At 39.4% G+C, this 27,997-nt stretch overlaps 1 protein-coding gene and 1 long non-coding RNA gene across 4 annotated transcripts in view; one reads left to right on the forward strand and one right to left on the reverse strand.

The window, feature by feature from the left end:
- LOC147370716 (uncharacterized) overlaps positions 1–27,997 on the forward strand; it is a 47,074-nt gene that overhangs the window by 8,318 nt on the left and 10,759 nt on the right. The gene's annotated exons all lie outside the window — the stretch shown is intronic.
- On the reverse strand, positions 526–27,855 carry NIPAL1 (NIPA like domain containing 1). Of its 3 annotated transcripts, none has more exons than XM_086405878.1 (6): positions 27,733–27,855; positions 14,219–14,485; positions 6,945–7,001; positions 3,657–3,747; positions 1,827–1,987; positions 526–1,305 (listed from the first exon to the last, which is right to left on the reverse strand). In XM_086405878.1, exons 1-6 carry the CDS (start codon positions 27,776–27,778, stop codon positions 689–691), a joined length of 1,239 nt encoding a protein of 412 aa, XP_086262004.1. In that variant the 5' UTR covers positions 27,779–27,855; the 3' UTR covers positions 526–688. The 3 variants fall into 3 exon arrangements, with proteins under 3 accessions (XP_086262004.1, XP_086262005.1, XP_086262006.1); XM_086405879.1 differs by having other exon boundaries at positions 6,798–7,001; XM_086405880.1 differs by lacking the exons at positions 3,657–3,747; positions 27,733–27,855 and having other exon boundaries at positions 14,219–14,322.

Here is a 27,997-nt window from a genome sequence, read left to right on the forward strand (position 1 = left end):
TTTGTTTTTGTGAAAAGGAAAAATAGTTTCATTTACCTAAGGTATTAAGTATTTCTCTCTTCCATTCTCCCATTTTAATTGTTAATAAACCTCTATGATATACCAATAAATTACAACTTATAAGCCCTTCATGGGCACATGTGTCTTGCACAGTCTAGCATACCACCGAGCAGATTTCCAACATGTGTGTGTTCTTTAACACTCTTCCTTTTAGCTATTTAGTTTAGAAAGAAGGAAGTTGTAGAGCGAGGGGAAGCATCAGTGATCTCGCTTCTCAGTCTTAATAATTTGAAACTATGACTCATTAGAGTGAAGACTGATATTCTGCTTATCAGTACACAGTTGAGTTTACCTGTGAATTACTGAGAAACTAAGAATAGCAGCCAAAGAAATGACGAGCCACCTGGCAGGTCACACACACTGTGACCAAAAGAAAGAGATTATTCTGAGAGTTATCTAATTCTTTGACTTCTTTCATGCTTAGGGAGTGTTTCAAGTTTGCAGAAATGAAAAACAGCAAAAGTCTTCTGGACCAAAATTTTGATTTTTCAAACTTGATGGCTTATTTGGCCTCATGTGTACATTATTAGTTAGAACTTTAAAAATGCCAGCTTTCCTAATATTTCTTTCAAGAATCAGGTATTCCTTCTCCTCTCCAAGTGTCTCCTGGTGGTTAAAGTCCACGTTTCTAGGGATTTTGACCAGTCCTGCTATACAAGGTAATGTCATCATCGAATCCTGGCACTGAACAGTCTGTGTTCTCTAGTAAGACATATTTGTCTTCACTGCCATTCGCAGAGAGGACTTCTTTCTGAGTAGTGGATGTCAGGTCACTCCAGGTAATGTCAATGTTTTTAAAAGCATGTAGAAGGAAGATGCCATTGATGATGGTGAAGAATCCACTCAAAGTCCCGATGACATCTCCAGCATTCATGCCATACCATTCTTGGAATAAGATGGCGGAGCAAGTCACTACCATGGATGTGAACAACACGTAATAAATGGGAGTCACAAGAGATGTATTAAAGGTGTCCAGTGCCTTGTTGAGATAGTTGATCTGTGTTGCCACCGAAAGCACAAGTACAGCCAACAAAACAAAGACCAGGGGATGCTTATAAACGGGCTTCCATTCCAGTAGTTCCTTAATGGCAATTCCCAGGCCCTTGACAGAGGAAACTGAAAATGCTCCAATCAGTGAACAGATTGATATGTAGACCAATATATTGGTCTGTCCTTTCTTGGGCGCCACAATCAAAATTAGTACCAAGGAGATCACAGTTATGATCACAGCAAAGCAGATAAATCCTGTTAGAAGGAGAAAAGAATTAGACTTTAGAAAATGCCAATAGGGTCAGGTCTTTGTGAAATCTTGTTAGTCATGAGTTTAGGAGCATAAGTGTTTTAGAAAGAGAACCGTGATTAAATTAAAAACAGGAACAGCAACAACATGTTACTGCATGGCTTTTGATATCTCATAATGGACTTTCACAGACATATTTGAACCTCACAGACAACACTATAAGGTACAGCAGGTATTGCCCGATTGACTTTATTTTCAGAATGAGGAAGATGTCAAAGTTTGGGTTGGAATATAAGCCTTTCCCCTCTCCAATTCCCATCTCTTCCCTTCATTCTGAGGAAGCGAAGCACGGACACAGAAATTAGTTGTGGCACCTTTTCAGAAGGCTTGTACTACTCAGAAGGCTTGTACTATATCTCAAGCCACAGACAGGCTTGCAGGAAGCATATTACAATATTATTACAAACTCATGTGATGACAGAAAGTGGAGCAGAATTTGAGTGTCTCTTTCAGTTGAATTACAGACCTGGGTCTCTCAATTTCATTTCCATTTCATGCAGAGTAGCAACTTTCTCTTCTTGTGGGGCATGGATAACCATCACAGTTGATCCCAATATACTTAATATGCAGCCTATTTTCCCATGAATGTTCAATTGCTCATTTAAAAAGTAGGAAGACAATATTGCACTGTGGGAAGAAGGAAAAAAATCACTCTTATTCAATTACCTTTGGATTCCACAGCAGCTCAGTTGTCACGCCATGGTGTGCACCAGTCTGTATCTCAGTCAACTGCTTGGAATATGCTACATGACACTGAAAACCCCAATTAGCTTGCTTGCTTTATGTATGTGTGTGAAGTTTGTTATATATTACTATATTTGTATTTAGAAAAATTTCTACCATTTGTCAAACTTTAAGATTAACATTTTAAAAATCATTGGTAGTTTGCTATTTTAAAAAAATTTCATGGGAGTATAGTTGATTTACAATGTTCTGTTAGTTTCAGGAATACAGCAAAGTGAATCAGCTATACATATGCATATATCCACTCTTTTTTAGATTCTTTTCCCATATAGACCATTACAGAGTATTGAGTAGAGTTACCTGTGCTATACAGTAGGTTATTAGTTGTCTGTTTTATATATAGTATATATATATATGTCAATTCCAGTCTTCCAATTTATCCCTTCTTCTCCCTTCACCTTCTGGTAACTTTATTTTCTACATCTGTACTCTGATTAGCTTTAAAACTCAGAAAAGATGATTAATCAAATCTGCTTAAATTGCTTTTCTATCTAAAATATTATAATAGGCATTCTGTACACCTGAAAATTTCCCATGGCCTTCTAAGAGGTCCCACTCAATTTGTTTTCAATTTCCCCATCTTTTTCTGTAAAGTCAAAGTAGAAGATATTTTTACATCTTACTGGCATGATACATTTAGAACATGCATGCTCATGAAAGCTTCAAAGAAAGATATAAGCCTAAAGAAGAATTAACTCTGCTCTTCAGGGCCAGTATTTAGCTGGTACACACAAGTACAACCAAATGGGTTGTCAAAATACTAAAATATTTCCTTACCAACTGCTATTGCCCTGATACTTTCCCACTACTTTGGTTGCTATGGCCTCAGGGAGTTCTAGATTGGCACCAGGATGGACACAGATTATGCCATCCTGCTGTTCAACCACTAGGTCGGCTGTGGTCCCTTCTCCTTATGCCCTGGCACTCCCACCAGTGGGTAGGCCTAGTCATAAACCTTCTTCTAGAGGTTGATAATGGAGATAAAAGGAAAAGGCAAAAACACAATAGTTGCTTAGTTACAAAATAAAACAGTTCATGGGTTCATGGAACACATTCATTTGGGATCATAATAACGATCAACTCAGATATATTAGATCCACTTTCTATTGACAGGAAAATGACTCCTGCTTGCAGGACTAAAAGAAACTAAGATGTCTCCAAACAGAAGTAATTCAGCATCAATGCAAGAGTTTTAGTAAGAGCTGAAATTTAAACCAAATATCATGCTTTTTAAAGTCCTCTGATAACTATGGTCATTAACCACTATGGCAACAGAAAGCATAAAGAGGGTTGTGGCAATTTGTTCAGGTGAGAGGGGAAAACTGCTTGGCTTCACTGAATCATCACAAAGAAAACACACAATTACCTTAAGTTTAGCAGGAAGACACTCTGTTTCTTATTTCTACTGCTATTTATTGTGGAATCTTCTTAAATTATTTTTGTGATTTTCAAAATTTTCTTTGAGATACGCTTAGTAATCTATTTCTTGTGGGTTATGTGAATCATGGTATTAAAATCTCTGCAGAAGCCAAGTTCCTTACTGCTCACGTACCTGACAAGAACACTCAGAGCGCCCAGTGAGGTGACCAGAGTGGCAGGAGCGAAAGCATAAGCTGCAAAATTCACAGCCTCTCCTGCTCCCACTGGAAAGCAAGCAGCAGCGTTAATATGAAGGATAGGCACATGTATTCAACAACGGACACAGGCAAAACAGTAGTCTTTTATTCTGAAGACACTCACAACTAATGAAAAGGAATAATTTAACTTCTTTTAGGGAAGGTGGGGAAAGTTTGGTATTCAAAGGTTGCAGATGCACCATAATTACCTGATGATGCAAACTCACTAATGCAAAAAGTGGTGACAGGGAAATATCTATTTTAAAAGACCTTCAATAAAGATTTCAGTTACTTTAGTACCAGAAACATAGTTGGTCACTCTGCTGAAATCTGGCAGAGGTAGGCTTTGAAGTGAGCAGAGAATTATTGTTTGCTCAAGAATACCTACTGTGGGCAAATTAATAATAAAGCAACTTGTAAAATTAGAATGCTTTCTAGAGGTCCAGCCAGGGGATAGTCCAGCCAGGGGATAGGCAGAGATACCCACAGGCCTGTGTAGTCAGGCAGCCCTGGATTGCAGGGGATCTACAAGCAAGTAACAGTATCTTAGTAGCTCAAGTCCTAACAATGTGCTCCTGGAGGCCTTTTCTTATCTGAGCAACTCCAGACTTCCATGAGATAGGGGGATGCAATTAACTTCGAGAGCAATGGAAAATCCCTCTAAGAGTTGGGTTCTTGTATTGAGGGCAGATTATTCTCCTGGGTCACAACTGAATGCTTGCCCACAGAATGTAGTATTTCACACTGCAGCTATGCCAAGCACATACTTCTTGTTGAGAGAGCTTCTGGAACAGATAAAAGACACCAGTACACTTTTTCTTTTTCCCCCTGGCTGCTATCCACTCCACTCCCAGCCCCTACCCCATCCCCAGCCAGATCTGCAAGAGTAATCAGCTTCAAAACATCTTAAAACAAATAGAAACATACAGAATGGAACATTAGGAGACTGTGCATAACAGCAACAATGGTAGTTTTCTTGGAATCATAAGCAATGAAATAAAATTCACATTTTATGGCAAGATGAGAAAAATGTACACAATTTTTTTCCCCATTTGGGCCTCCCCTCTCCCCTTTAGTGTGTCTTGTGCATTAGCCAGACTCCTTAGCGGATATCCTTCCTCCTCAATCTTGAAGGGACCACGACCTTCTTTGTATGTGCACCTCTGGATTGTGTAAAGTGTTCATTATACAGCATTTAGTGTACAGCCTCCTGTCTTGAAAAACTTATACAACTGTGATTTGATCTCTAACGTACAGAATAGTTTGCTGAGAGTCTGTTCTCAGGTTATAATTCTTAATTTGACTTGAATAAAAATTTTCCATTTCTTTTTTAGATTGACTAGTTAATTTTTCATCAACATAAGCTTTCTTGAATACCTCATTATTTATATTTTTATCACGATAGCTTTCCAGGAAAATACTGACTTCATGAAGTAATGTGTGTTTGTCTCTAGGTAAAAATCTCTAATGTTGAAGACAATGCTTTTCTGTCTTTAATACTTGTTGAAACCATGTGCATGGTGAGAATACAATTACAAATGTAGCCATATAATATTCTTCTTCTACTTTCTATCGCATAGGCAGAGGGTGGGAAGATACGAGAAAAAGAGAGAGTAAAGGGAGAGAATCATCCAAGTATTTATTTGGAATCTTCCCAGTATGGTCCCTGACAACAGTTACTCAAATGAAGTATGAAAACAAATGTGAAAACACCTTAAAAATTGAAAAAACGCTATATAAATTGAAATTATTTTTATTCACCATCTTGTAAGCAGATAGGGTATGGGTTTCCCAAAGGAAAAGAACGAGATACAGCTTTTTGATGTAAGAGAAGCCATTTTAGGCCTAAGCTATTGTGTGCTCTAAGCCTGGCCACAGTGCTTGCCGTTGAACAGGGCTCAATAATTAATGATCTTAAAGGAACAAAAGGACAAACTGTTATCAGGCAAGAAAAGTCACAACAGCAAAGATGATAAATTGGTTGTAAAGACTCCCAATTCTGGTTCAGTGGAAAGGCTAGCCTAAAGTACTTTCTTGAGCTATTTTGCAGAATTTAAATCCCCTCCACCACTAAGTCCATTTGAACCTAAGGAATGATGTTGAACTTGCCCAACCCTCATGACCTCTATAAACTAGACAGAAGCCTTAGCCTGGATTTTATCAACCTTCATCCCATTTCTATGTTCGATTCTTCTCTGCTCAAGCCCTCTATGAATATGCACATACTTTGAGCTTGAAACTTTCCCAATTTGCTGTTTGGGGAGACAGCACTTTGGGAAAGATCTCCAGAATTCTCCTTACCTGCTCCAAGTAACAAATCCTTTCTTCTTCTTATCTTTGGTTTGGTTGTGTCTTTTGACACCCACCAAGAGGCGAAACCAAGTTTTGACGTAACAAGCCTTTTAGATACCACCATTTGTTTAAAGAAAAAGTTATCCAATTCTTTAAGAGAATCTCAAAAATACTGAAATGTTTTACGTGGTACAGGAAAACCGATGGAAGTTTTAAGGCTTCTGGCTGCAGAGGGAGATGGCTGGCAAGTATGTGAAACTACAATTTATGAGGTCCTTTCTCTGGAAGTTTAAGGCTTGGAATTTGAGAAAGTTCAGAGGAATTAGCAGGGAGATATAAATCTGCAAAAGTGCTTGAGAGATAACACCGCCTTCTCTCTGGACATCACATTAACGAAAGTGGTTTCACTTCATACAGAGTCTCATTTAATCCTCCGGGCAAGTCTAGGAGGAGGGAGATGCTGACAATCTTCATCTCCTCTCTGTTTGTTCAGAACCAAGCAACCTGAGGGGACTTTCATTTATCCACGTTTTGGTCCTTGCTAGGAAATTTACCCACTCTATGCAGCTAGAATAGTCACATATAGAATTAGGAGCCAGGGAAATACAGGAGGGAAGCATTTTCATCAATTATTATGGGGAATAAAATACAAAAGAAGGAGAAGTTAGTGATAAAACTTAAGATTTCAGATGGTAAGTTTTTTCTTGGCTATCCAAGACAGTATTGAGAACATGAGGGTGGGAGGAAGACAGAATAAAAATTAATTCTAAATTCATAGGACTTACTTTATATATGAGACATTATGCCCACACAAAAACTTCCAGACTGATATGCCAGCCTTACCAGTTGGATAAACTGATCAGTTTGAACAACTGCATGTAATTTATTCATCATTTTGCAAGCAAACACCATTCTTGGCATTATGGACTCACTTGAGAGTAATCCTGCCCACCAGAGCCATTCCTTGAGGTAAGAATGTCCACCTTGTCCTAGGAAAATGATGAAAATAGAAATTAAGTTCTAAAGTGGAAGAAGAGGGTTTGGGGAATTAACTTCTATAAAAGGTACCGGAATATGGTTAGAAAAAGCAAGACTTAAGGCCTACTCAGTATATCTGATCTTTTAGCTTACTTACTCAGTCATTTCTAGAGATCTCCTTTACATTGCCTTTGATTTCTACAGAAAATGTTTTCTTCATTTGCAGGAAAATTAGTCATGAGGTTTATTATTTTCAACTCAAAAAAAAAATGCAAACCTAAAAACTGAAAATTATGTTTTATTTGGTGGATTTGCTGAGGGCTTAAGTCTGGGAGGCAGCCTCTCAGATAATTCTGAGGGCCTGCTCTGAATAGAAAAGGGAGGAGCCAGGATATATAGGAGTTTTGCAAAAAAAATTAAAAAAACAAACAGGTAGTTGGAACATCAAAAGATTACTGTTAATTTTAAACAATGAATTTAGCACTTCTATTTGTATGGGAAGATGTAGGAGTCTGGCTCACTGGAATCATTCCTTTGGTATGCACCTTAACTGTTTAGGGCCAATATCGAGTGCTCTCCATCTCAAATCCCCTCAGGCTGCACTGACTGCTGGTGGGGGCAGTCACTACTGTCTTGATGTCAGCAGTATCCTTTGTTTACTGATATGGAAGGTAAACTATTTATGCCATTCAGAGGTGTAGATAGAGTATTATAAGCCCTAAATGCTTTATTTTGGCCACAGTTAAAGACAGAACCCCGTAAATATTAAATTAGATTAGTACCTAATGAAGACATTAAAGGAAAGATGGTTGACATAAGAGCTTTTGAAATTTTGGATAGTCAATGAGAGAATAACCAGCATTAGCCAGCTGGACTCTACTTATTCTCTACCTTTTGGCACCATGAAACTGAATTTGTGTCAGCTGTCATTCAGTCGCTCAGTTGTGTCTGACACTTTGTGACCCCATGGACTGCAGCATGCCAGGCTTCCCTGTCCATCACCAACTCTGGGAGCTTGCACAAACTCATGTCCATTGAGTCAGTGATGCCATCCAACCATGTCATCCTCTGTCATTCCCTTCTCCTACCTTCAATCTTTCCCAGCATCAGGGTCTTTTTTTCCGCAATGAGTCAGTTCTTTGCATTAGGTGGCCAAAGTATTGGGGCTTCAGCATCAGTCCTTCTAATGAATATTCAGGACTGATTTCCTTTAGGATGGACGGGTTTGATCTCCTTGCAGTCCAAGGGACTCTCAAGAGTTTTCAACAACACCAAATCTCAAAAGCATTAATTCTTCGGTGTTCAGCCTTCTTTATGGTCCAACTTTCAAATCCATACATGACTACTGGAAGAACCATAGCTTTAACTATATGGACCTTTGTCAGCAAAGTAATGTCTAGGCTTTTTAATATGCTGTCTAGGTTTGTCACAGCTTTTCTCCCAAGGAGCAAGCATCTTTTAATTTCATGGCTGCAGTCACCATCTGCAGTGATTTTGGAGAAAATCAAGAAAATAAAGTCTGTCACTGTTTCCATTGTTTCCCCATCTATTTGCCATGAAGTGATGGGACCAGATGCCATGATCTTCATTTTTTGAATGTTGAATTTCAAGCCAGCTCTTTCACTCTCCTCTTTCACTTTCATCAAGAGGCTCTTTAGTTCCTCTTCGCTTTCTGCCATAAAGGTGATGTCATCTGCATATCTGAGGTTATTGATATTTCCTGGCAATCTTGATTCCAGCTTGTGCTTCACCCAGCCTGGCATTTTGCATGATGTACTCTGCATAGAAGTTAAATTAGCAGGGTGACAATATACACACTTGAAGTACTTCTTTCCCAATTGGGAACCAGTCTGTTGTTTCATGTCCAGTTTTAACTGTTGCTTCTTGACCTGCACACAGGTTTCTCAGGAGGCAGGTAAGGTGGTCTGGTATTCCCATCTTTTTTAAGAATTTTCTGTAGTTTGTTGTGATCCACATAGTCAAAGGCTTTAGCATAGTCAATGAAGCAGAAGTAGATGTTTTTCTGGAATTCTTTTGCTTTTTCAATGATCCAACGGATGTTGGCAATTTGATCTCTGGTTCCTCTGCCTTTTCTAAATCCAGTTTGAACATGTGTGTGGAAGTTCTCTGTTCAAGTACTGTAGGCCTGGTTTGGAGAATTTTGAGCATTACTTTGCTAGCACGTGAAATTAGTGCAATTGTGCGGTAGTTTGAGCATTCTTTGGCATTGCCCTTCTTTGGAATTGGAATGAAAACTGACCTTTTCCAGTCCTGTGGCCACTGCTGAGTTTTCCATATTTGCTGGGATACTGAATACAGCACTTTCACAGCATCATCTTTTAGGATTTGAAATAGCTCAGTTGGAATTCCATCACCTCCACTAGCTTTGGTTGTAATGATGCTTCCTTAGACCCACTTGACTTCACATTCCAGGATGTGTGGCTCTAGGTGAGTGATCACATCATCCTCGTTATCTGGGTCATTAAGATCTTTTTTGTATAATTCTTCTGTGTATTCTTGCCACCTCTTCTTAATATCTTCTGCTTCTGTTAGGTCCATATCGTTTCTGTCCTTTATTGTGCCCATCTTTGCATGAAATGTTTCCTTGGTATCTCTAATTTTCTTGAAGAGATCTTTAGTCTTTCCATTCTATTGTTTTCCTCTATTTCTTTGCACTGTTCACTTAGGAAGGTTTTCTTATCTCTCTTTGCTATTCTTTGGAACTGCATTCAGATGGATGTATCTTTCTTTTTCTCCTTTGCCTTTCAATTCTCTTCTTTTCTCAGCTATTTGTAAGGCCTCCTCAGACAGCCATTTTATCTTTTTCACATTTCTTTTTCTTGGGGTTGGTTTTGATCACCACTTCCTGTACAATGTTATGAACCTCTGTCCATAGTTCTTCAAGCACTCCGTCTATCAGATCTAATCCCTTGAATCTATTTGTGTCTAGTCTACTGAAAACGACAAAACCTTTCCTAAGATACTCAGAGAATTATCTTCCCACTCTTGTAATTTTTGACCTTAACCACATGAATTAACCATTTATGATTTTCTCCTTACAAAATTTGCAAATAACTAAATTGGAATATTAAAATATGATTTCATATGCTATTTTTAAAAAACTTAGTATCAGAAATACTTTGTCAGCCCTTAATTAATAATTGAGCATTCCAAAGTCTGGTGTATTATTATTAACCTGTATGAGATCATACAGACACTCAAACATAGAGTGTGTGTGTGTGTGTGTGTGTATATATATATATATATATATATATAACCATAGAGTGTATATATATATAAAACTGGAAACAATATATATATATTGTTTTTAGTTTTTTTCTTATCATTATATAAAAGCCTTAAATATTATAAACATCCAGATATGTAAATCTAGGTTGAATTCTTATTTACTCTTTTTTTTTTAAACTCTTTTACTTTATAGGCCATAATGCTTATATTGGATGTGTTTAATTCTTTTTTTAAGAAATTGAAATATACTTGATTTATAATTTTGTGTTAGTTCCAGGTATACAGCAAAGTGATTCAGTTTTTTATATATATATATATTTCAGATTAATTTCCATTATAGGTTATTATAAGATATTGAATGTAGTTCTATATGCTATACAGTAAATATTTGTTGCTCATCTATTTTAGGTACAGTAGTTTGTATCTCTTAATATCATACTTCTAATTTATTCTAATTTATCCCCTTCCCTTTGGTAACCATAAATTTGTTTTCTATGTCTATGAGTCTGGTTCTCATTTGCATTATTTTGTAGATTCCACATATAAGTAATATATATTTGTCTTTCTCTGTTTGACTTAGTATTATATTCTCTAGGTGCATCTGTGTTGGTGTAAATGGCAAGATTTAATTCATTTTTATGATTGGGTAATATTCCATTATATTTATATATCCCATCTTCTTAAGCCAATCATCTGTTGATGGGCACTTGGGTTTTTTACATGTTTTGGCTTTTGTAAATAGTGCTGCTTTGAACACTGGGGTGTATATGTCTTTTCAAATTAGAGTTTTTGTCTTTTTGAATACATGCCCAGGAATGGGACTGCTGGATCATATGGTAACTCTAATTTTAGTGTTCTAAGAAACCTCCAGTCGTTTTCCAGAGTGGCTGTACCAATTTGCCTTCCCACCAGCAGTATAGGAGGGTTCCCTTTTCTCCACACCCTCTCTAGTCATTTGTCTGTGGACTTTTTAATGATGGCCATTCTGACCAGGGTGAGATAATACCTCACTATAGTTTTGATTTGCATTTCCCTGATAATTAGTGACACTGAACGTCTTTTCATGTGTCTATAGGTTATATGAATGTCTTCTTTGGAAAAATGTCTATTTAAGTGTTCTGCCATTTTTTTGATTGGGTTGTTTGTTTTGATATTGAGTTGTATGAGCTATTTGTATATTTTGGATATTAACTCCTTGTTGGTTACACTATTTTCGAATACTTTCTCCCATTACATAGGTTGTCTTTTTTGTTCGTTGATGGTTTCCCTTGCTATGCAAAAGCTTTAAGTTTGATTAGGTCCTATTTGTTTATTTTTGCTTTTATTTCTTTTGCCTTGGGAGACATATAAAAATATTGCTACCATTTATGTCCAAGAATGTTTTGCCTATGTTCTCCTCTAGGAGTTTTATGGTGTCACATCTTATATTTTGGTCTTTAAACCTTTTTGAGTTTATTTTTGTATATGGTATGAGGGATGTTCTAATTTCCTTGATTTACATGTAGCTGTCCAGTTATCCCAACACCACATGTTGAAGAAACTCTTTTCTCCATTATATATTCTTGCTTGCTTTATAATAGGATAATTGACTGTAGATGTGTGGGTTATCTCTGTTCCATTGATCTATATGTCTGTTTTTGTGCCAATATGATGCTGTTTTTATTACTGTAGTTTCATTCACTTCTTAAGATAAATTCCCAGAAGTAGAATTATTCGATTTTAAGATGGTAACATTGTAAACTTTCCCAAATTTCTCTCAGGAAAGTTTGTACCTATTTATATTGCTTCCAGCAATGTTTAAGAAAGCTATTTATTTCTCAAGTTCCCTTAGCAGCATAGGGCATTATTTTTTAAAGAAAAACCAAATCTTATTAAAATAGTAGGCAACAACCCTGGAGCCAATTGTTATATAGTTGATATCTCTTTGGGTACTAGTGAATTAACATTTACTTAAGTATGTTTATTGGCCACTTACAATTCTTATTCTGTGAGTTCCTTGTTTATGTGCTTTGTCTTTTTCTGTTAGGTACTAATCATTTTCTTATCAACTATTGTTGTTGTTTAGTCACACCTAAGTCATGTCAGACTTTTTTGAGACCCCATGGACTGTAGCCTGCCAGGGTCCTCTGTCCTTGGGATTCTCCAGGCAGGAATTCTGGAGTGGGTTGCCATTTCCTTTTCCTGGGATTATCAGCTGTAGTCACTCTTTACATACTGTGGATCCTAATACCCTTTGTCATATATTTTGAAATTTTCTCCCCTACATGTCATTTCCTTTTCAGTTTCAGTTACAGGTGTTTTCAAGTAGGATTTTTTTTTTTTTGGTCAATCCAGATAATCTCTTTCTTCATATAGAATTGTTTCCTCCTTTATCTTTATGCTTAGGAAGACTTTCTTTTAGGATTTAAAAAAATTACTTTATTTTAAATTTAAATTAAAGTATGTGAAATCTATTGTGAAAAATGGAATAAAGTAGGACTCTTACATTTTTCTCCTCTAGTTTTTGACAGTTGTCTCTATACTTCCGATTGAATAATTCATCCTTTCTCTAGTGGACTGAAATGCCACTTTAAAAATTGTGTAATAAACTGCTGCATGGACTTATTCGACTTTTCAATTATCTTTTATTTTGTCTATCTTTTTAAATGCTAAACTATTTTAATCAGTGTCCCCTCAATAGTACTCTTCTATAAACTTGTTTGTGTAATTCATAACCATTTATTATCCTCCATGGATCTTAGAACAATATTTAGCTTTTTAAAGACATTTTTCTTGATAAGAATGAATAGAAAATTCATGGCTAATAAAGGACAGTCAAGCAGAGCTAACAGCTTCTGAAATGTCACTGCAAATAGTACCTAATTCTACTGCTATCTATTTATTGACTTGACAATACTTATTGGGTGCCAACCTCTATGCTAGGGAAGGTTCCTGCTTTTGTGAATCTACTATCAATAAACAAGACTGTTGACAACAAGTAAATAAACAATAAATGTACAATGACAAATTATTCCAGGGACACTGAAGGAAACCCTTAGTGCAATAATAGCAGGGGTGGAGGTGAGTGAGACCTTCCCAAAGAGGATGGTCAAGAAGGCCATTCTGGAGTGGTTATATTTTAGTTGAAGTCTGAAGTATGAGTCACCAAGTGACAGGCAGGAAGAAGAGAGTTGCAGGCAAAGGAAAAGACCTTGAGGTGGGAAGCTGTCCCAGCCATGCTGCGCTCAGTCATTTCTGATTCTTTGCTGTCCCCATGGACTGTAGCCCACCAGACTCCTCTGTCCATGGGATTCTCCAGGCAAGAATACTGGGGTGGGTTGCCATTTCCTACTCCAGGGGATCTTCCCGACTCAGGGATTGAACCCCTGTCTCTTGAGGTGGGAAAGAACTTGGTAAATTCTAAGAACCAGAGAAAAGCAGGTGGCAGGGAGGGTAGCAGAAGATGAAGCTGGAGAGGTAGCATGGGACACTTTAGACAGGAGGTGAGGTCAGAGATTGTGCAAGGATGTTTGGATTTTACTCTGAGTGCAAACAAAACCCCCTAATGTGTTTAGCCTGATCTGACTTTAAATCCTGAAATCTCAGACTAAGGAGGAGAAGGAGGTGACAGAGGATGAGATAGTTGAATGGCATCACTGACTCAATGGATGTGAGTTTGAGCAAACTCCTGGAGACAGTGAAGGACAGGGAAGCCTGGCATGCTGCAGTCCATAGGGTCGCAAAGAGTCAGACATGACTTAGCAACTGAACGACAACAAGGTTATGAAAGAATAACTCATTCCACATGCTAAATCTTTTGAGTTTTAGTCTCAACCTAAAGGAGACATAACTGGTTCAATCCTGGAAACTGCTGAGAACAGAGATAGGGGCTAAGACAGAGACAGGGAAATTCTCTGAAATTCTCATAGCACCACGGTCTTACAATACGATTATCTCTGCAATTAGAAACTTGAATTTGTTAGTTGCATTTGTCTCTTACCAGCTCTAGTGACACCCTTTTTGGCCAGTTGCAAAAGGCCCTTTTTTTTCAAGATGAAACTGGAGCCAATAAAAATACTGGAACTTATTGCCAGTACCAGGCCTATATAAAGGTTGTATTTGTTCTCTGTATTTGTAGAAACACTCAGGTTGGTTATGCTGGAATTCAGGTCCCTGTAGAGGACAGGAGAAGCCAGCAGCTGTGACACACGTGTGATCTCACACCAAGCCTGGGAGGTATTCGGACAGCTCAGGGACAGCACATAGCCTGGAAAAAGGGAAAGAGGGAGATGTCAACCGACGAAAGGGAGATGCATTAACATTTTCTTTCTTTCTCCAAGAAATAGAAACTTTCTTTCTCCACTAATATACTTTTTTACTGCCTGATGGGCAGTCTCCAGCACCTGATCCACGGGCTGGCAGACACGTTCTGCTGGGCTCACACACACAAGTTCTTCACAGTGTTTGCAAAGTGCTTTAGCTGTCATCATCTAAGCATGACAAACTTCACATCAAAGTCTGGATTCCGCTTATTGAATGGAAAGTCTACCAATACTTGGTTCTCTGCTGGAGCATCAGGGAGCTGTGTGCACTGGCTTGGGCTCAGCAGTTCATTACAGCCCCCTCCCCGGCACATCCACTTCTCTCCATCAGTGTGTTTCATCATCTGTGTTTCATCAGAAAGCATCAGTGTGTGTATAATGCCCGAAAGTAGGAAAGAGCACAGCAACCCCACCAGACTAGAAATCACCACGTTACAGGAAACTGAGCTAACCCACTTGATGTGCATTTCAGAAAATGTGTTTAAAAGTGGGTCTAGTTTACTAGACCACTTTCCCAGAGATAATAATTTTTCAAGTCTAATTCACTTCCTCCTTAATAAAATAGACTCTAATAGAAAAATGAATTAAATATCAGTTGGCCTTTTTTTTCCCCCTTGAAGAGGATTCAAAAAGGATGTAAATCCACTGAACCAGACCCATTATTATAACTGCCTTTTCTTGGGGGGGGGGGAGCTAAATACTAAAACACAGAATGACAACATTTTATACTGTTTAAGAGATTTTTATAATCTATTCTCCATTTGAAAAGCTACCAACACAGTGACCCTGTGACTAGGTTTTCTATCTTCTCAATTTTTTTTTTTTTCCATTTGAAAGGCTTATTTTCCTAGTGTTACTTACCCTGAACAAAAATGGGCAAAAACAAATTTTAGGATTCAGTGAAATAAAGTCAGCTTTACATCTCAAAAATCTTAAGAAAGCAAGAAAACAACAAAAGATAGTTTGACTAAATGTTGTCTTAGAAACAAAACTTTAATAGTGGGATCTGTGTCTCTGGGGCAAAGCAGTATGCGTGCGTGTGTGTGTGCTAAGTTGCTTCAGTCATGTCCAACTCTTTGCAACTGTAGGGACTGTAACCCACCAGGCCCCTCTGTCCATGGGATTCTCCAGGCAAGAATAATGGAATGAGTTGCCATGTCCTCCTACAGTGGCTTCCCAACCCACAGATCAAACTTGCACATCTTTTGTCTCATGCACTGGCAGGCAGGTTCATTACCACTAGCACCACCTGGGAAGCCCTAAAAGCAGTATTGAGTTATGTGAATTTTACCACACATACAGGTGAGAAACAACTATTAAGCTCAAGTCTAGCAAAAGGTAAAATAATTGAATTCAATTTTTTCATGGTTATTATTTCATTTATCTCTGTAATTTGAAAATGAACCAACTTTGATTCAGAGATACAGGATAAATTCTGAGACAAAACTTCTAAATATTCCAAGGAGAATTATATTACTTCAGGGATAGTTTACCGTAACTGAGGAATTTTTTAGGCTGGTTGTTTTAGTAAGAATTGCTGCAAATTTTCACATAAGCTAGCCGTAGGCAATCTAGTCCTGGACACTGTTCATCTCATCTAACCCCCAATTACTACAAAAGTAATTTTTAGTAGTAAGAATTTTGATTATATGAATTTTTGTGAAAACATCTGATTGAACTGGACAGAAAATTCCATGGCTGCATCAGTATCATTTACTATGTAGTTAACCATTCCAAAACTTTATCTCTGGAAACAGTGTGGGTGGACCTCATTCCAGTGAAACAATACTCTCTCTGAACTGTTTACACAGCAAAATGCTTCCAACATTTTAGGGGGCGTGGGGCAGAGGATGATAAGGGAGTGCAAATAATCTTTGTTGCCTTTTGTAAGTTCTCATTGTAAATGAACATTAATGTTGCATGTTTTATGGCAGGAAAAATAATAAAATCTTGTCTAGTTACTGACCTTAGAACTTAAATTGTTTTATGTTTGGGGAGCATATGAAAGAGGGAGGGCATGTGATATGAAGGAATGAGGGAGTGACTGGTGGGTAGGTGGGTATGGAGTGCTGTAGGGCAGGAGGGGAGGGATGGAGGAAGCAGAATATGTGGGCAGGGACACTGGAGGATTTCAGAGCAATTAGAGATCTCAAAATTCAGGTAGCTTCTTAAGATTATAGTAAGCAAAGTAATTCTCCAGGAGTTTAATCCAAACTTTCTCTAACACAGAAAATCTATTACATTCCTTCTTTTTCATTTTAATAGACACTGCCAATAGCCCTTTCAAGTGTCTATACCAATTTATACTCCTGTCAGCAAAGAGCATGTGTCATTTCTTTAATGTTATATTGTTTTAAATATTGAATAATTTAATTTAGGAAATATGTGTCAGTTATAAAGAAAAAAATAATATACACCAAAGTATCAACCACCTAATTTAAGAAATAAAACATTATCTCTCAGAGGTAACAATTAATCTGATTTTCTGTCTAATAGTCCTTGCTTCAAAAAAAAATGATTTCTCGGGACTTCCCTGCTAATCCACTGGTTAAGACTTGGAGCTTCCACTGCAGGGGACATGGGTTCAATCCCTGCTCAGGGAACTAAGATCCTACATGCCATGGGGAATGGCCAAAAAAAAAAAAAAAGAAAGAAAGAAATTTGCCCTATAAGATTATCTTTAAATAATAAATTGTTTCATTTTCTTCTTTTTGTATTCTCTAAGAATGTAATCATATAGTATGCATTCTTTGGTGATTTGCTTGCTTTTGAGATTTATCACTCTTGATGCTCTGACTGTAAGGTTTGCTTTTTTCCCTACTGTTCTATAGAATTCCCCTTTATGACTATCTCACCAGTAATTTTTATATTTTATAGTTTGTGGACATTTGGGTAATTTGCTGTGTTTTTGTTTTTACAAACAGTGCTGCTAATGTTCTCAATTATGTTAAACCAAATGAAGTTGATGATATTTGACAATTTTTTACCCCCCAAAAATAGCAGTTTCATATGATTCAACTTAAGATGTATCTTCTAGGTACAGGTGTGAATATCTTCTTACACACACTTAAAAATTTAACAACAAAGTCAAATTTTCTATAGGATTATATGCCTTTTCCCATCTTAAACTCCATTACTAATTGTCTATAATCTTGGGAAAATTGAATCATCACTCTTGACTTCAGTTTCTTCATCTCTAAAATGAGGGAGTTTGACTCAATGAGTCTAAAGATCCCTTCAATACTTTTGGGTTTGATAATAAGCTATCTTGGTTCCCAGAGTAATTTACTTATAATTCTGGTAGTTCATAAATATTGCTGATGGACCAGCTTTAAATTCATAGGCACTTGTATCTGGAAGATATCTTAAAGAAACTGATGCCAAGATATTAAGTGACTTGGCAAAGCCACGTAACAGCCAAAATCAGGGCCAAATAATCCAATTCCCAGACTACTATTCTCTTTCAGAAACATAAGAACAAAAAGTACAAATAAAGTCAGTTAAAATTTATTGTCGTTTATACAAAGATGAAATGCTTTGAACAGCTTTTTCAAGTCTTATTTGTCTATAAAGAATAATTTGGGGGTCCCTTGGTGGCTCAGGGGTAAAGAATCTGCCTGCCAATGTAGGAGACACAGGTGGATCTTCCTGTTCCTGGAAGATCCCACATACCTTGGAGCAACTAAGCCTGTGCACCACAACTATTGATCTTGTACTCTAGAGCCTGGGAGCTGCAACAACTGAAGCCTGAGCATCCTAGAATTTGGGTTGTGTGTAATACAGCGATAGCTGACTGATAGTGGTGGTTTGGTGGTTTAATCGCTAAGTTGTGCCTAACTCTTACAACCCCAGCCAGGCTCCTCTGTCCATGGGATTTCCCAGGCAAGAATACTGGAGTGGGTTACCATTTCCTTCTCCAGGGGACCTTCCCGATCCAGGGATCAAACCCACATCTCCTGCCTTGCAGCCAGATTCTTTACTGCTGAGCCACCAGGGAAGCCCCTAGCTGACTGATACACTTGCCTGTTTATATTAGCGAAGGAAAGAATGAATGAAATCTCTTCTGTCTATTACAATTTATTCTCCAAATATCAACCAGTGTGAATCAGATTACATCACTCCCCTGCTTAATTCCCCATGATTTTTCATGGCAGTTGTAACAAAATTTGAATTTTTAATTTTTAAAGAGGTTTACATGTTCTGAAGCTTGCTCACCTCTGACATTACGTTGCATTACTCTCTCTCACTCATTCTCTGAAACAACACTTTTCATTCTCTGATTCAATATGTTTTTATTGAGCATCTACCATCTGTCAGGCATTTTCTAGAAGCTGGGGTTACAACTGTGAGTAAAGTAAAATTCCTGCTCTACTACAGTCATTCTAAATGGGGGAAAATAAACAAGTGAACTAAAAACTACAGAATATGTTGACTGCCATGGAAAGGAGTAAAAGCAGCATAAAGGAGTATTTTTTAAGAGAGCATTGAATAGAAAAACCTCTCTGCTAAAAGTAAATGCAAACACCCAGATGTGGGAATTTACTTGAGAAGGGTAAAAGGAACTTTACTAGCCAGGTTGGCTGATGAGAGAAGAGAGATGGTATGAGATGAGGTCAAAGAGTAGTAAGACATAAGCTCAGGTGAAATAAGCCTTTAGTTAAGTCCATCCTTTTGTGTCCTTCCAAAATTCTCCTTCCAAAATTCTACAATGGCTTCCCTTTCCAAATCCCCACCACAGTCTAAAATGGCCTATAGAATCCTGTCTCCATGTATCTCTGTAACCTCATTTCCTAATTTTCTCCCTTCTTTCTTTAATAGGCTTAATTTCTTCTCATCTTAGAAGCTTTTAATTAAGTAGCCTTCACTTGTTACTCCTAGTAGTGGCTGGTGTGGCTAGCTCCTTGTCTTCACTGAACTCTCACCTCCTTGGAAAGCCTTCTCTGCCTTTCCAACCTAATTTCTCACTTTCCACTGTATAATTAAACACTGCCAACCAAACAAATGTCCTCTTACAGCTTAATTATGGCTTTGTAACAACACTGTATATCCACAGATCTATTTCATTTACTCAACAAACTACCATGCGTGTACTAAGTCACTTCAGTTGTGTCCAACTCTTTGTGACCCTAAGGACTGTAGCCAGCCAAGCTCCTCTGTCCATGGAATTCTTCAGTCAAGAATACTAGAGTGGGTTGCCATTTCCTTCTCCAAGGGATCTCCCAGACTCAGGGATTGAACCCGCATCTCCTGTGTCTCCTGCATTGGCAGGCAGGTTCTTTACCACTAGCACCACCTGGGGAGCCCAAACTACCATACAAAGCACCATGTTGGGCAACCATTCATCAGCACTTAAATTCTTATTATACTTTCTGTGTGCCCGGCCTGCTCTAGGAATGTGGGAGACAGTGATCAACAAGGCAGGTAAACAGGTCTTGAAACTGAAACAGGTCTTGTTCTCACGGAAACTGACAATTTTATTGAGAAAACTAACAAAAAGACAAGAATAAGGAGAGTAGAATAGGAATGAGAAAAAATTTTGGGAGAAATGGAGAGAAAATTTGGAGCAGAATGAGAAATAATTTTGCTATAAACTGGAAGTTTGGAAATAAACTGTGACAGGACTGGGTAAGAAGCCCATTATTTCAATTAATCCAAATAAAACTGAGCAGATACTATTGATTTTTTTTAAGTTAAAAATTTGTATCTCTAAACAAGATCATCCCACTATCAGTATGTTTGGAAGCCAAATACTCTATGAGGACTGTTGACCATCAGATTTCCTACATAAACTGCTGCAATTCAAACATATTGTTTTCTGAACAACCTTAAGTGAAGAATTTTTACTAGCTTAGAGCACTTAAATTTCAGCACTTAGAGCACTTAAACTTGGAAAAAAAAACTTATGCTTTTAACTTTCTTGTAGAAATCTGGAGAATGTCTATTTTAGTGTAATATAAAAGAAGCTATATTTTATATAGAAAATACAGCTTGCCCTGCTAATAAAATTATATTCATTTGGTGGAATTTTGAGAAACGTTTATGATATGGTTTTTTTAAGAGTAAAATCTCACAGTATGGTACTGGCACAAAGACAGAAATATAGATCAATGGAACAAAATAGAAAGCCCAGAGATAAATCCACACACATATGGACACCTTATCTTTGACAAAGGAGGCAAGAATATACAATGGATTAAAGACAATCTCTTTAACAAGTGGTGCTGGGAAAACTGGTCAACCACTTGTAAAAGAATGAAACTAGAACACTTTCTAACACCATACACAAAAATAAACTCAAAATGGATTAAAGATCTAAACGTAAGACCAGAAACTATAAAACTCCTAGAGGAGAACATAGGCAAAACACTCTCCGACATACATCACAGAAGGATCCTCTATGACCCACCTCCCAGAATACTGGAAATAAAAACAAAAATAAACAAATGGGACCTAATTAAACTTAAAAGCTTCTGCACAACAAAGGAAACTATAAGCAAGTTGAAAAGACAGCCTTTAGAATGGAAGAAAATAATAGCAAATGGAGCAACTGACAAACAACTAATCTCAAAAATATACAAGCAACTCCTACAGCTCAATTCCAGAAAAATAAATGACCAAATCAAAAAATGGGCCAAAGAACTAAATAGACATTTCTCCAAAGAAGACATACAGATGGCTAACAAACACATGAAAAGATGCTCAACATCACTCATTATCAGAGAAATGCAAATCAAAACCACTATGAGGTACCATTTCACGCCAGTCAGAATGGCTGTGATCCAAAAGTCTACAAGCAATAAATGCTGGAGAGGGTGTGGAAAAAAGGGAACCCTCTTACACTGTTGGTGGGAATGCAAACTAGTACAGCCACTATGGAGAACAGTGTGGAGATTCCTTAAACTGGGAATAGAATTGCCTTATGATCCAGCAATCCCACTGCTGGGATACACACTGAGGAAACCAGAATTGAAAGAGACATGTGTACCCCAATGTTCATTGCAGCACTGTTTATAATAGCCAGGACATGGAAGCAACCTAGATGTCCATCATAAGATGAATGGATAAGAAAGCTGTGGTACATATACACAATGGAGTATTACTCAGCCATTAACAAGAATACGTTAGAATCACTTCTAATGAGGTGGATGAAACTGGAGCCTATTATACAGAGTGAAGTAAGCCAGAAAGAAAAACACCAATACAGTATACTAAGGCATATATATGGAATTTAGAAAGATGGTAACAATAACCCTGTATCAGATCAGATCAGTTGCTCAGATCAGAGTCGTGTCTGACTCTTTGCCACCCCATGAATCGCAGCACGCCAGGCCTCCCTGTCCATCACCAACTCCCGGAGTTCACTCAAACTCACGTCCATCGAGTCAGTGATGCCATCCAGCCATCTCATCCTCTGTCATCCCCTTCTCCTCTTGCTCCCAATCCCTCCCAGCATCAGAGTCTTTTCCAATGAGTCAACTCTTCGCATGAGGTGGCCAAAGTACTGGAGTTTCAGCTTTAGCATCATTCCTTCCAAAGAAATCCCAGGGCTGATCTCCTTCAGAATGGACTGGTTGGATCTCCTTGCAGTCCAAGGGACTCTCAAGAGTCTTCTCCAAAACCACAGTTTAAAAGCATCAATTCTTTGGCGCTCAGCCTTCTTCACAGTCCAACTCTCACATCCATACATGACCACAGGAAAAACCATAGCCTTGACTAGACGAACCTTTGTTGGCAAAGTAATGTCTCTGCTTTTGAATATGCTATCTAGGTTGGTCATAACTTTCCTTCCAAGGAGTAAGTGTCTTTTAATTTCATGGCTGCAGTCACCATCTGCAGTGATTTTGGAGCCCAGAAAAATAAAGTCTGACACTGTTTCCACTGTTTCTCCATCTATTTCCCATAAAGTGATGGGACTAGATGCCATGATCTTCGTTTTCTGAATGTTGAGCTTTAAGCCAACTTTTTCACTCTCCACTTTCACTTTCATCAAGAGGCTTTTTAGTTCCTCTTCACTTTCTGCCATAAGGGTGGTGTCATCTGCATATCTGATGTTATTGAGATTTCTCCCCGCAATCTTGATTCCAGTTTGTGTTTCTTCCAGTCCAGCATTTCTCATGATGTACTCTGCATATAAGTTAAATAAGCAGGGTGACAATATACAGCCTTGACGTACTCCTTTTCCTATTTGGAACCAGTCTGTTCTTCCATGTCCAGTTCTAACTGTTGCTTCCTGACCTGCATACAGATTTCTCAAGAGGCAGATTAGGTGGTCTGGTATTCCCATCTCTTTCAGAATTTTCCACAGTTTATTGTTATCCACACAGTCAAAGGCTTTGGCATAGTCAATAAAGCAGAAATAGATGTTTTTCTGGAACTCTCTTGCTTTTTCCATGATCCAGCGGATGTTGGCAATTTGATCTCTGGTTCCTCTGCCTTTTCTAAAACCAGCTTGAACATCAGGAAGTTCATGGTTCACATATTGCTGAAGCCTGGCTTGGAGAATTTTGAGCATTACTTTACTAACGTGTGAGATGAGTGCAATTGTGCGGTAGTTTGAGCATTCTTTGGCATTGCCTTTCTTTGGGATTGGAATGAAAACTGATCTTTTCCAGTCCTGTGACCACTGCTGAGTTTTCCAAATTTGCTGGCATATTGAGTGCCCCATTTTCACAGCAGCATCTTTCAGGATTTGGAATAGCTCAACTGGAATTCTATCACCTCCACTAGCTTTGTTCGTAGTGATGCTTTCTAAGGCCCACTTGACTTCACATTTGAGGATGTCTGGCTCTAGGTCAGTGATCACACCATCGTGATTATCTGGGTCATGAAGATCTTTTTTGTACAGTTCTTCTGTGTATTCTTGCAAGTAAGACAGTAGGTGTTGCAAGAGGGCATCAGAGGGCAGACACACTGAAACCATACTCACAGAAAACTAGTCAATCTAATCACACTAGGACCACAGCCTTGTCTAACTCAATGAAACTAAGCCATGCCCACGGGGCAACCCAAGATGGGCAGGTCATGGTGGAGAGATCTGACAGAATGTGGTCCACTGGAGAAGGGAATGGCAAACCACTTCAGTATTCTTGCCTTGAGAACCCCATGAACAGTATGAAAAGTCAAAGTGATAGGATACTGAAAGAGAAACTCCCCAGGTCAGTAGGTGCCCAATATGCTACTGGAGATCAGTGGAGAAATAACTCCAGAAAGAATGAAGGGATGGAGCCAAAGCAAAAAGAATACCCAGCTGTGGATGTGACTGGTGATAGAAGCAAGGTCCGATGCTGTAAACAGCAATATTGCATAGGAACCTGGAATGTCAGATCCCTGAATCAAGGCAAATTGGAAGTGGTCAAACAAGAGATGGCAAGAGTGAACGTCGACATTTTAGGAATCAGCGAACTGAAATGGACTGGAATGGGTGAATTTAACTCAGATGACCATTATATCTACTACTGCGGGCAGGAATCCCTTAGAAGAAATGGAGTAGCCATCATGGTCAACAAAAGAGTATGAAATGCAGTACTTGGATGTAATCTCAAAAACGACAGAATGATCTCTGTTCATTTCCAAAGCAAACCATTCAGTATCACAGTAATCCAAGTCTATGCCTCAACCAGTAACGCTGAAGAAGCTGAAATTGAATGGTTCTATGAAGACCTATAAGACCTTTTAGAAATAACACCCAAAAAAGATGTCCTTTTCATTATAGGGGACTGGAATGCAAAAGTAGGAAGTCAAGAAACACCTGGAGTAACAGGCAAATTTGGCCTTGGAATACGGAATGAAGCAGGGCAAAGACTAATAGAGTTTTGCCAAGAAAATGCACTGGTCATAACAAACACCCTCTTCCAACAACACAAGAGAAGACTCTATACATGGACATCACCAGATGGTCAACACCGAAATCAGATTGATTATATTCTTTGCAGCCGAAGATGGAGAAGCTCCATACAGTCAGCAAAAACAAGACCAGGAGCTGACTGTGGCTCATATCATGAACTCCTCATTGCCAAATTCAGACTTAAATTGAAGAAAGTAGGGAAAACCACTAGACCATTCAGGTATGACCTAAATCAAATCCCTTATGATTATACAGTGGAAGTGAGAAATAGATTTAGGGCCTAGATCTGATAGAGTGCCTGATGAACTATGGACTGAGGTTCCTGACATTGTACAGGAGACAGGGATCAAGACCATCCCCATTGAAAAGAGATGCAAAAAAGCAAGATGGCTGTCTGGGGAGGCCTTACAAATAGCTGTGAAAACAAGAGAAGCGAAAAGCAAAGGAGAAAAGGAAAGATATAAGCATCTGAATGCAGAGTTCCAAAGAATAGCAAGAAGAGATAAGAAAGAGTTCTTCAGCGATCAATGCAAAGAAATAGAGGAAAACAACAGAATGCGAAAGACTAGAGATCTCTTCAAGAAAATCAGAGATACCAAAGGAACATTTCATAACCCTGTATACGAGACAGCAAAAGAGACAGTGATGTATAGAATAGTCTTTTGGACTCTGTGGGAGAGGGAGAGGGTGGGATGATTTGGGAGAATGGCATTGAAACATGTATAATATATATGAAATGAGTCGCCAGACCAGGCTTGATGCAGGATACTGGATGCTTGGGCCTGGTGCACCGGGACGACCCAGAGGGATGGTACGGGGACGGAGAAGGGAGGAGGGTTCAGGACGGGGAACACATGTCTACCTGTGGCAGATTCATTTTGATATATGGCAAAACCAATACAATATTGTAAAGTTGAAAAAAAAAAAAAGTAAAATCTCAGAATCATTAACATATACCATTGCATCCAAGAGGCCAGAGAATGCGGATGGGTACCCACAAAAATAAAAAGTCTCAAATAATTTTGTACTTGGTTTCATTCCTAATTATGAAGACTTATTCAATTATTTGGGCCTCTAGGCCCAGACTGTCTTGCAAATCTCTCTGTTCTATTAATAGAACCTAGGTCAATGTCATTTGAATAAGTGAACAAATGAAAAATGGATCCTTTACTCCATGTCAGGTCAGACTCTGAAGTGTTTGCTTCATATAAAATCCCACCTGCATCTACTCCTCAAACTAAACTGTAGGAATTATTCTCAATTTACAGACGAAGAAAGACTTAAGGAGGGTGTCATAGCTGAGAAGACTGCCTGTGTTCTCAGCTGCTTCAGTCATGTCGGATTCTTTGCAACTCCATGGACTGCAGCCCACCAGGATCCTCTGTCCGTGGGATTCTCCAGGCAAAAAGACTGGAGTGGGTTGCCATTCCCTCCTCCAGGCGATCTTCCTGATCCAGGGATCGAATTGGAGTCATCTGCATTTCCTGCATTGCAGGCAGATTCTTCACCACTGAGTCACCAGGGAAGTTTCACTGATAATTCTGGTTTCTCTCAAGTCTTTTCCCCCAGTTGTTGTTCAGTCTCAGTCGTGTGCTCAGTCGTGTGTCCAACTCTTTGCAACCCCATGGACTGCATCACGCCAAGGTTCCTTGTCCTTCACCATCTCCCCGAGGTTGCTCAAACTTATGTCCATTGAGTTCGTGATGCCACCAGAGTCCCACACAATTAATTACTACAGTTAACCCTTGGTATTAAACATGGAGGGCTTCCTTGGTGGTTCATTGGTAAAGAATCCACTTGCCAAAGCAGGAGACTTGAGTTCCATCCCTAGATTGGGAAGATCCTCTAGAGAAGGAAATGGCAATCCACTCCAGTATTCTTGCTTGGAGAATTTCACGGACAGAGGAGCCTGGTGGCTACAGTCCGTGGAGTCACAAAGAGTCTTACAGAACTTAATGACTAAAAAACAATGATTAAACATGAAGCTTGAACATTTCTTGTTGGAACTAAATATACAAGCAAAGCAGGAAAATCATCCCTAAGTTCAAACAAGCAGGTTAATTCACACATCCTCCTTGGGTGGATGTGTTAGTAACAGTGGACATGTTAGTAACAGTTTGACTTACTGGTTTAGGAATTCTTTAGACAAAGATTGACTATCTAGGAAATAATTCTAGATCCTACTGCCTCATAACCACTTTCAAAACTACAACTTTCTAATAGTTTGTGAATTGTTCAGGTATTTTACTCTGTGTTCGTTCTTTCTCTTCCTGGCACCGTTCTGACTAGTTCACTGCGTTCTACCTTAAAAACAAAACAAACAATACCTCTCCACATCAAGGAATAAGCTGGGAGAGCCAAGGGAAGAGAAACTCGGGGGATTTGCCTGCAGTTTTGGGAAGGTAGAGTTCTTGCCACGCCTCTCATTGCCCCCTCCCTCTTTACAGCCTTACTGGGTAAACCAGAAATCAGCTTTCCTCTGGACTCTGTACAAACTGAAAACTGTAATTTCACCTGATACAAACTGTCCGCCCGCGCCCCCTCCCCGCCTGCCTGGTCCCCAGGTCCTTAGTTTCATCCCGAGTTACATGAGCCTTCGGTACTGAAGTTGTAGAAAGCCCATGAGCAAAGAGCAAGGGGCGGCGCCCTAAGACTTTAGCCGAAGAGGGTGGAGGCAAAAACCTAGGCCACAGAGCAGTGAGAAACCTACAAATGATCGCGCCCAGTTCCGGTCTCGCCTTAAGCAGCCAAGTGACTGCAGCGACTCAGACGCGAGGCTACAGAGGTTGGAGGCGTTTTCACCTCTCAAAGAAAGAGGAGGGAGGTGGGCAGCCCAGCCTTGTTCAGCGTCCTCCCCCGAGGGTGTTCAGGGCGCCTGACCCTCTACCGTTCTTGAGCTTCGCCAAGCCAGTGCGGGGCGCAAGACTGGACCCCCCCACCCCGGGTCCACGGCCGCGCCCTCTGCCCACGGGATGACGTCGACCACGGACTCTGGAAGTGAGTCCGAGTCAGTGGAAGCGTCTTTCTCGGATGAAACTTGGGAGTCTTCCCACAACACCCTGAACACCCCGTCAAGACACTCAGCTCTTCATAATTTACATGGACCTGTCTTCTAGAGTGGGAGTGGGAAGCCACGTATATCTTGTTCGACTCAGGCATTCCCATAGAGTCTGGCATATTGTTGGCACCAATAAATATCTGTAGACAGCTGAGAGAATGAATAAATGCATGAATGAGTACGTTAAGAGTCGGCGTTTCCCTTTCTGGACTCCACAAGTACCCGCGACCGCCCGCCGGGTCTCATCGCCATCCGGACGCCAAGTCCTCCTGCCCGGAGCAGACACTCACCTTCTCGGCAGGGCTCTCCGGGCGGCAGCCTCACCTGTCCCCCCATGACCCGCGACGGGGCTTCCCAGGCGCAGAAGCTCGCTCCTCAAGCAACCGGTCTTCTCCTGCTCCCCATGTAACCGCGTTGGGGCGGAGCTGAAGGGTCTCGGACTGTGGCGCGCAGACCCCGGCCCCAGGCAGCCTCAGCCAATGGGGGCGGCGGGGTGGGGCCTCCGCTAGAGCCACGCCCCCGAGCCGCGGGGTTGGGTGCTGATTCCCACAGAGC

This window comes from Bos grunniens, chromosome 6 (genome assembly GCF_055505025.1).
Source record: "Bos grunniens cultivar Pamir isolate PY7600 chromosome 6, Bosgru_T2T1.0, whole genome shotgun sequence".
Classification (NCBI taxonomy): domain Eukaryota; kingdom Metazoa; phylum Chordata; class Mammalia; order Artiodactyla; family Bovidae; genus Bos; species Bos grunniens.

Bases quoted from the DNA above. Each gene is read 5' to 3' on its own strand.
- NIPAL1 (XM_086405878.1), bottom strand. From the start codon at position 27,778: ATGGGGGGACAGGTGAGGCTGCCGCCCGGAGAGCCCTGCCGAGAAG. The intron at 3,748-6,944 runs GTGAGTCCATAA...CTTGCTTTCCAG, and splicing joins GTGGGCAGGATTACTCTCAA to TGGGAGCAGGAGAGGCTGTG. The intron at 1,988-3,656 runs GTACGTGAGCAG...TTCTTCCCACAG, and splicing joins GCTCTGAGTGTTCTTGTCAG to TGCAATATTGTCTTCCTACT.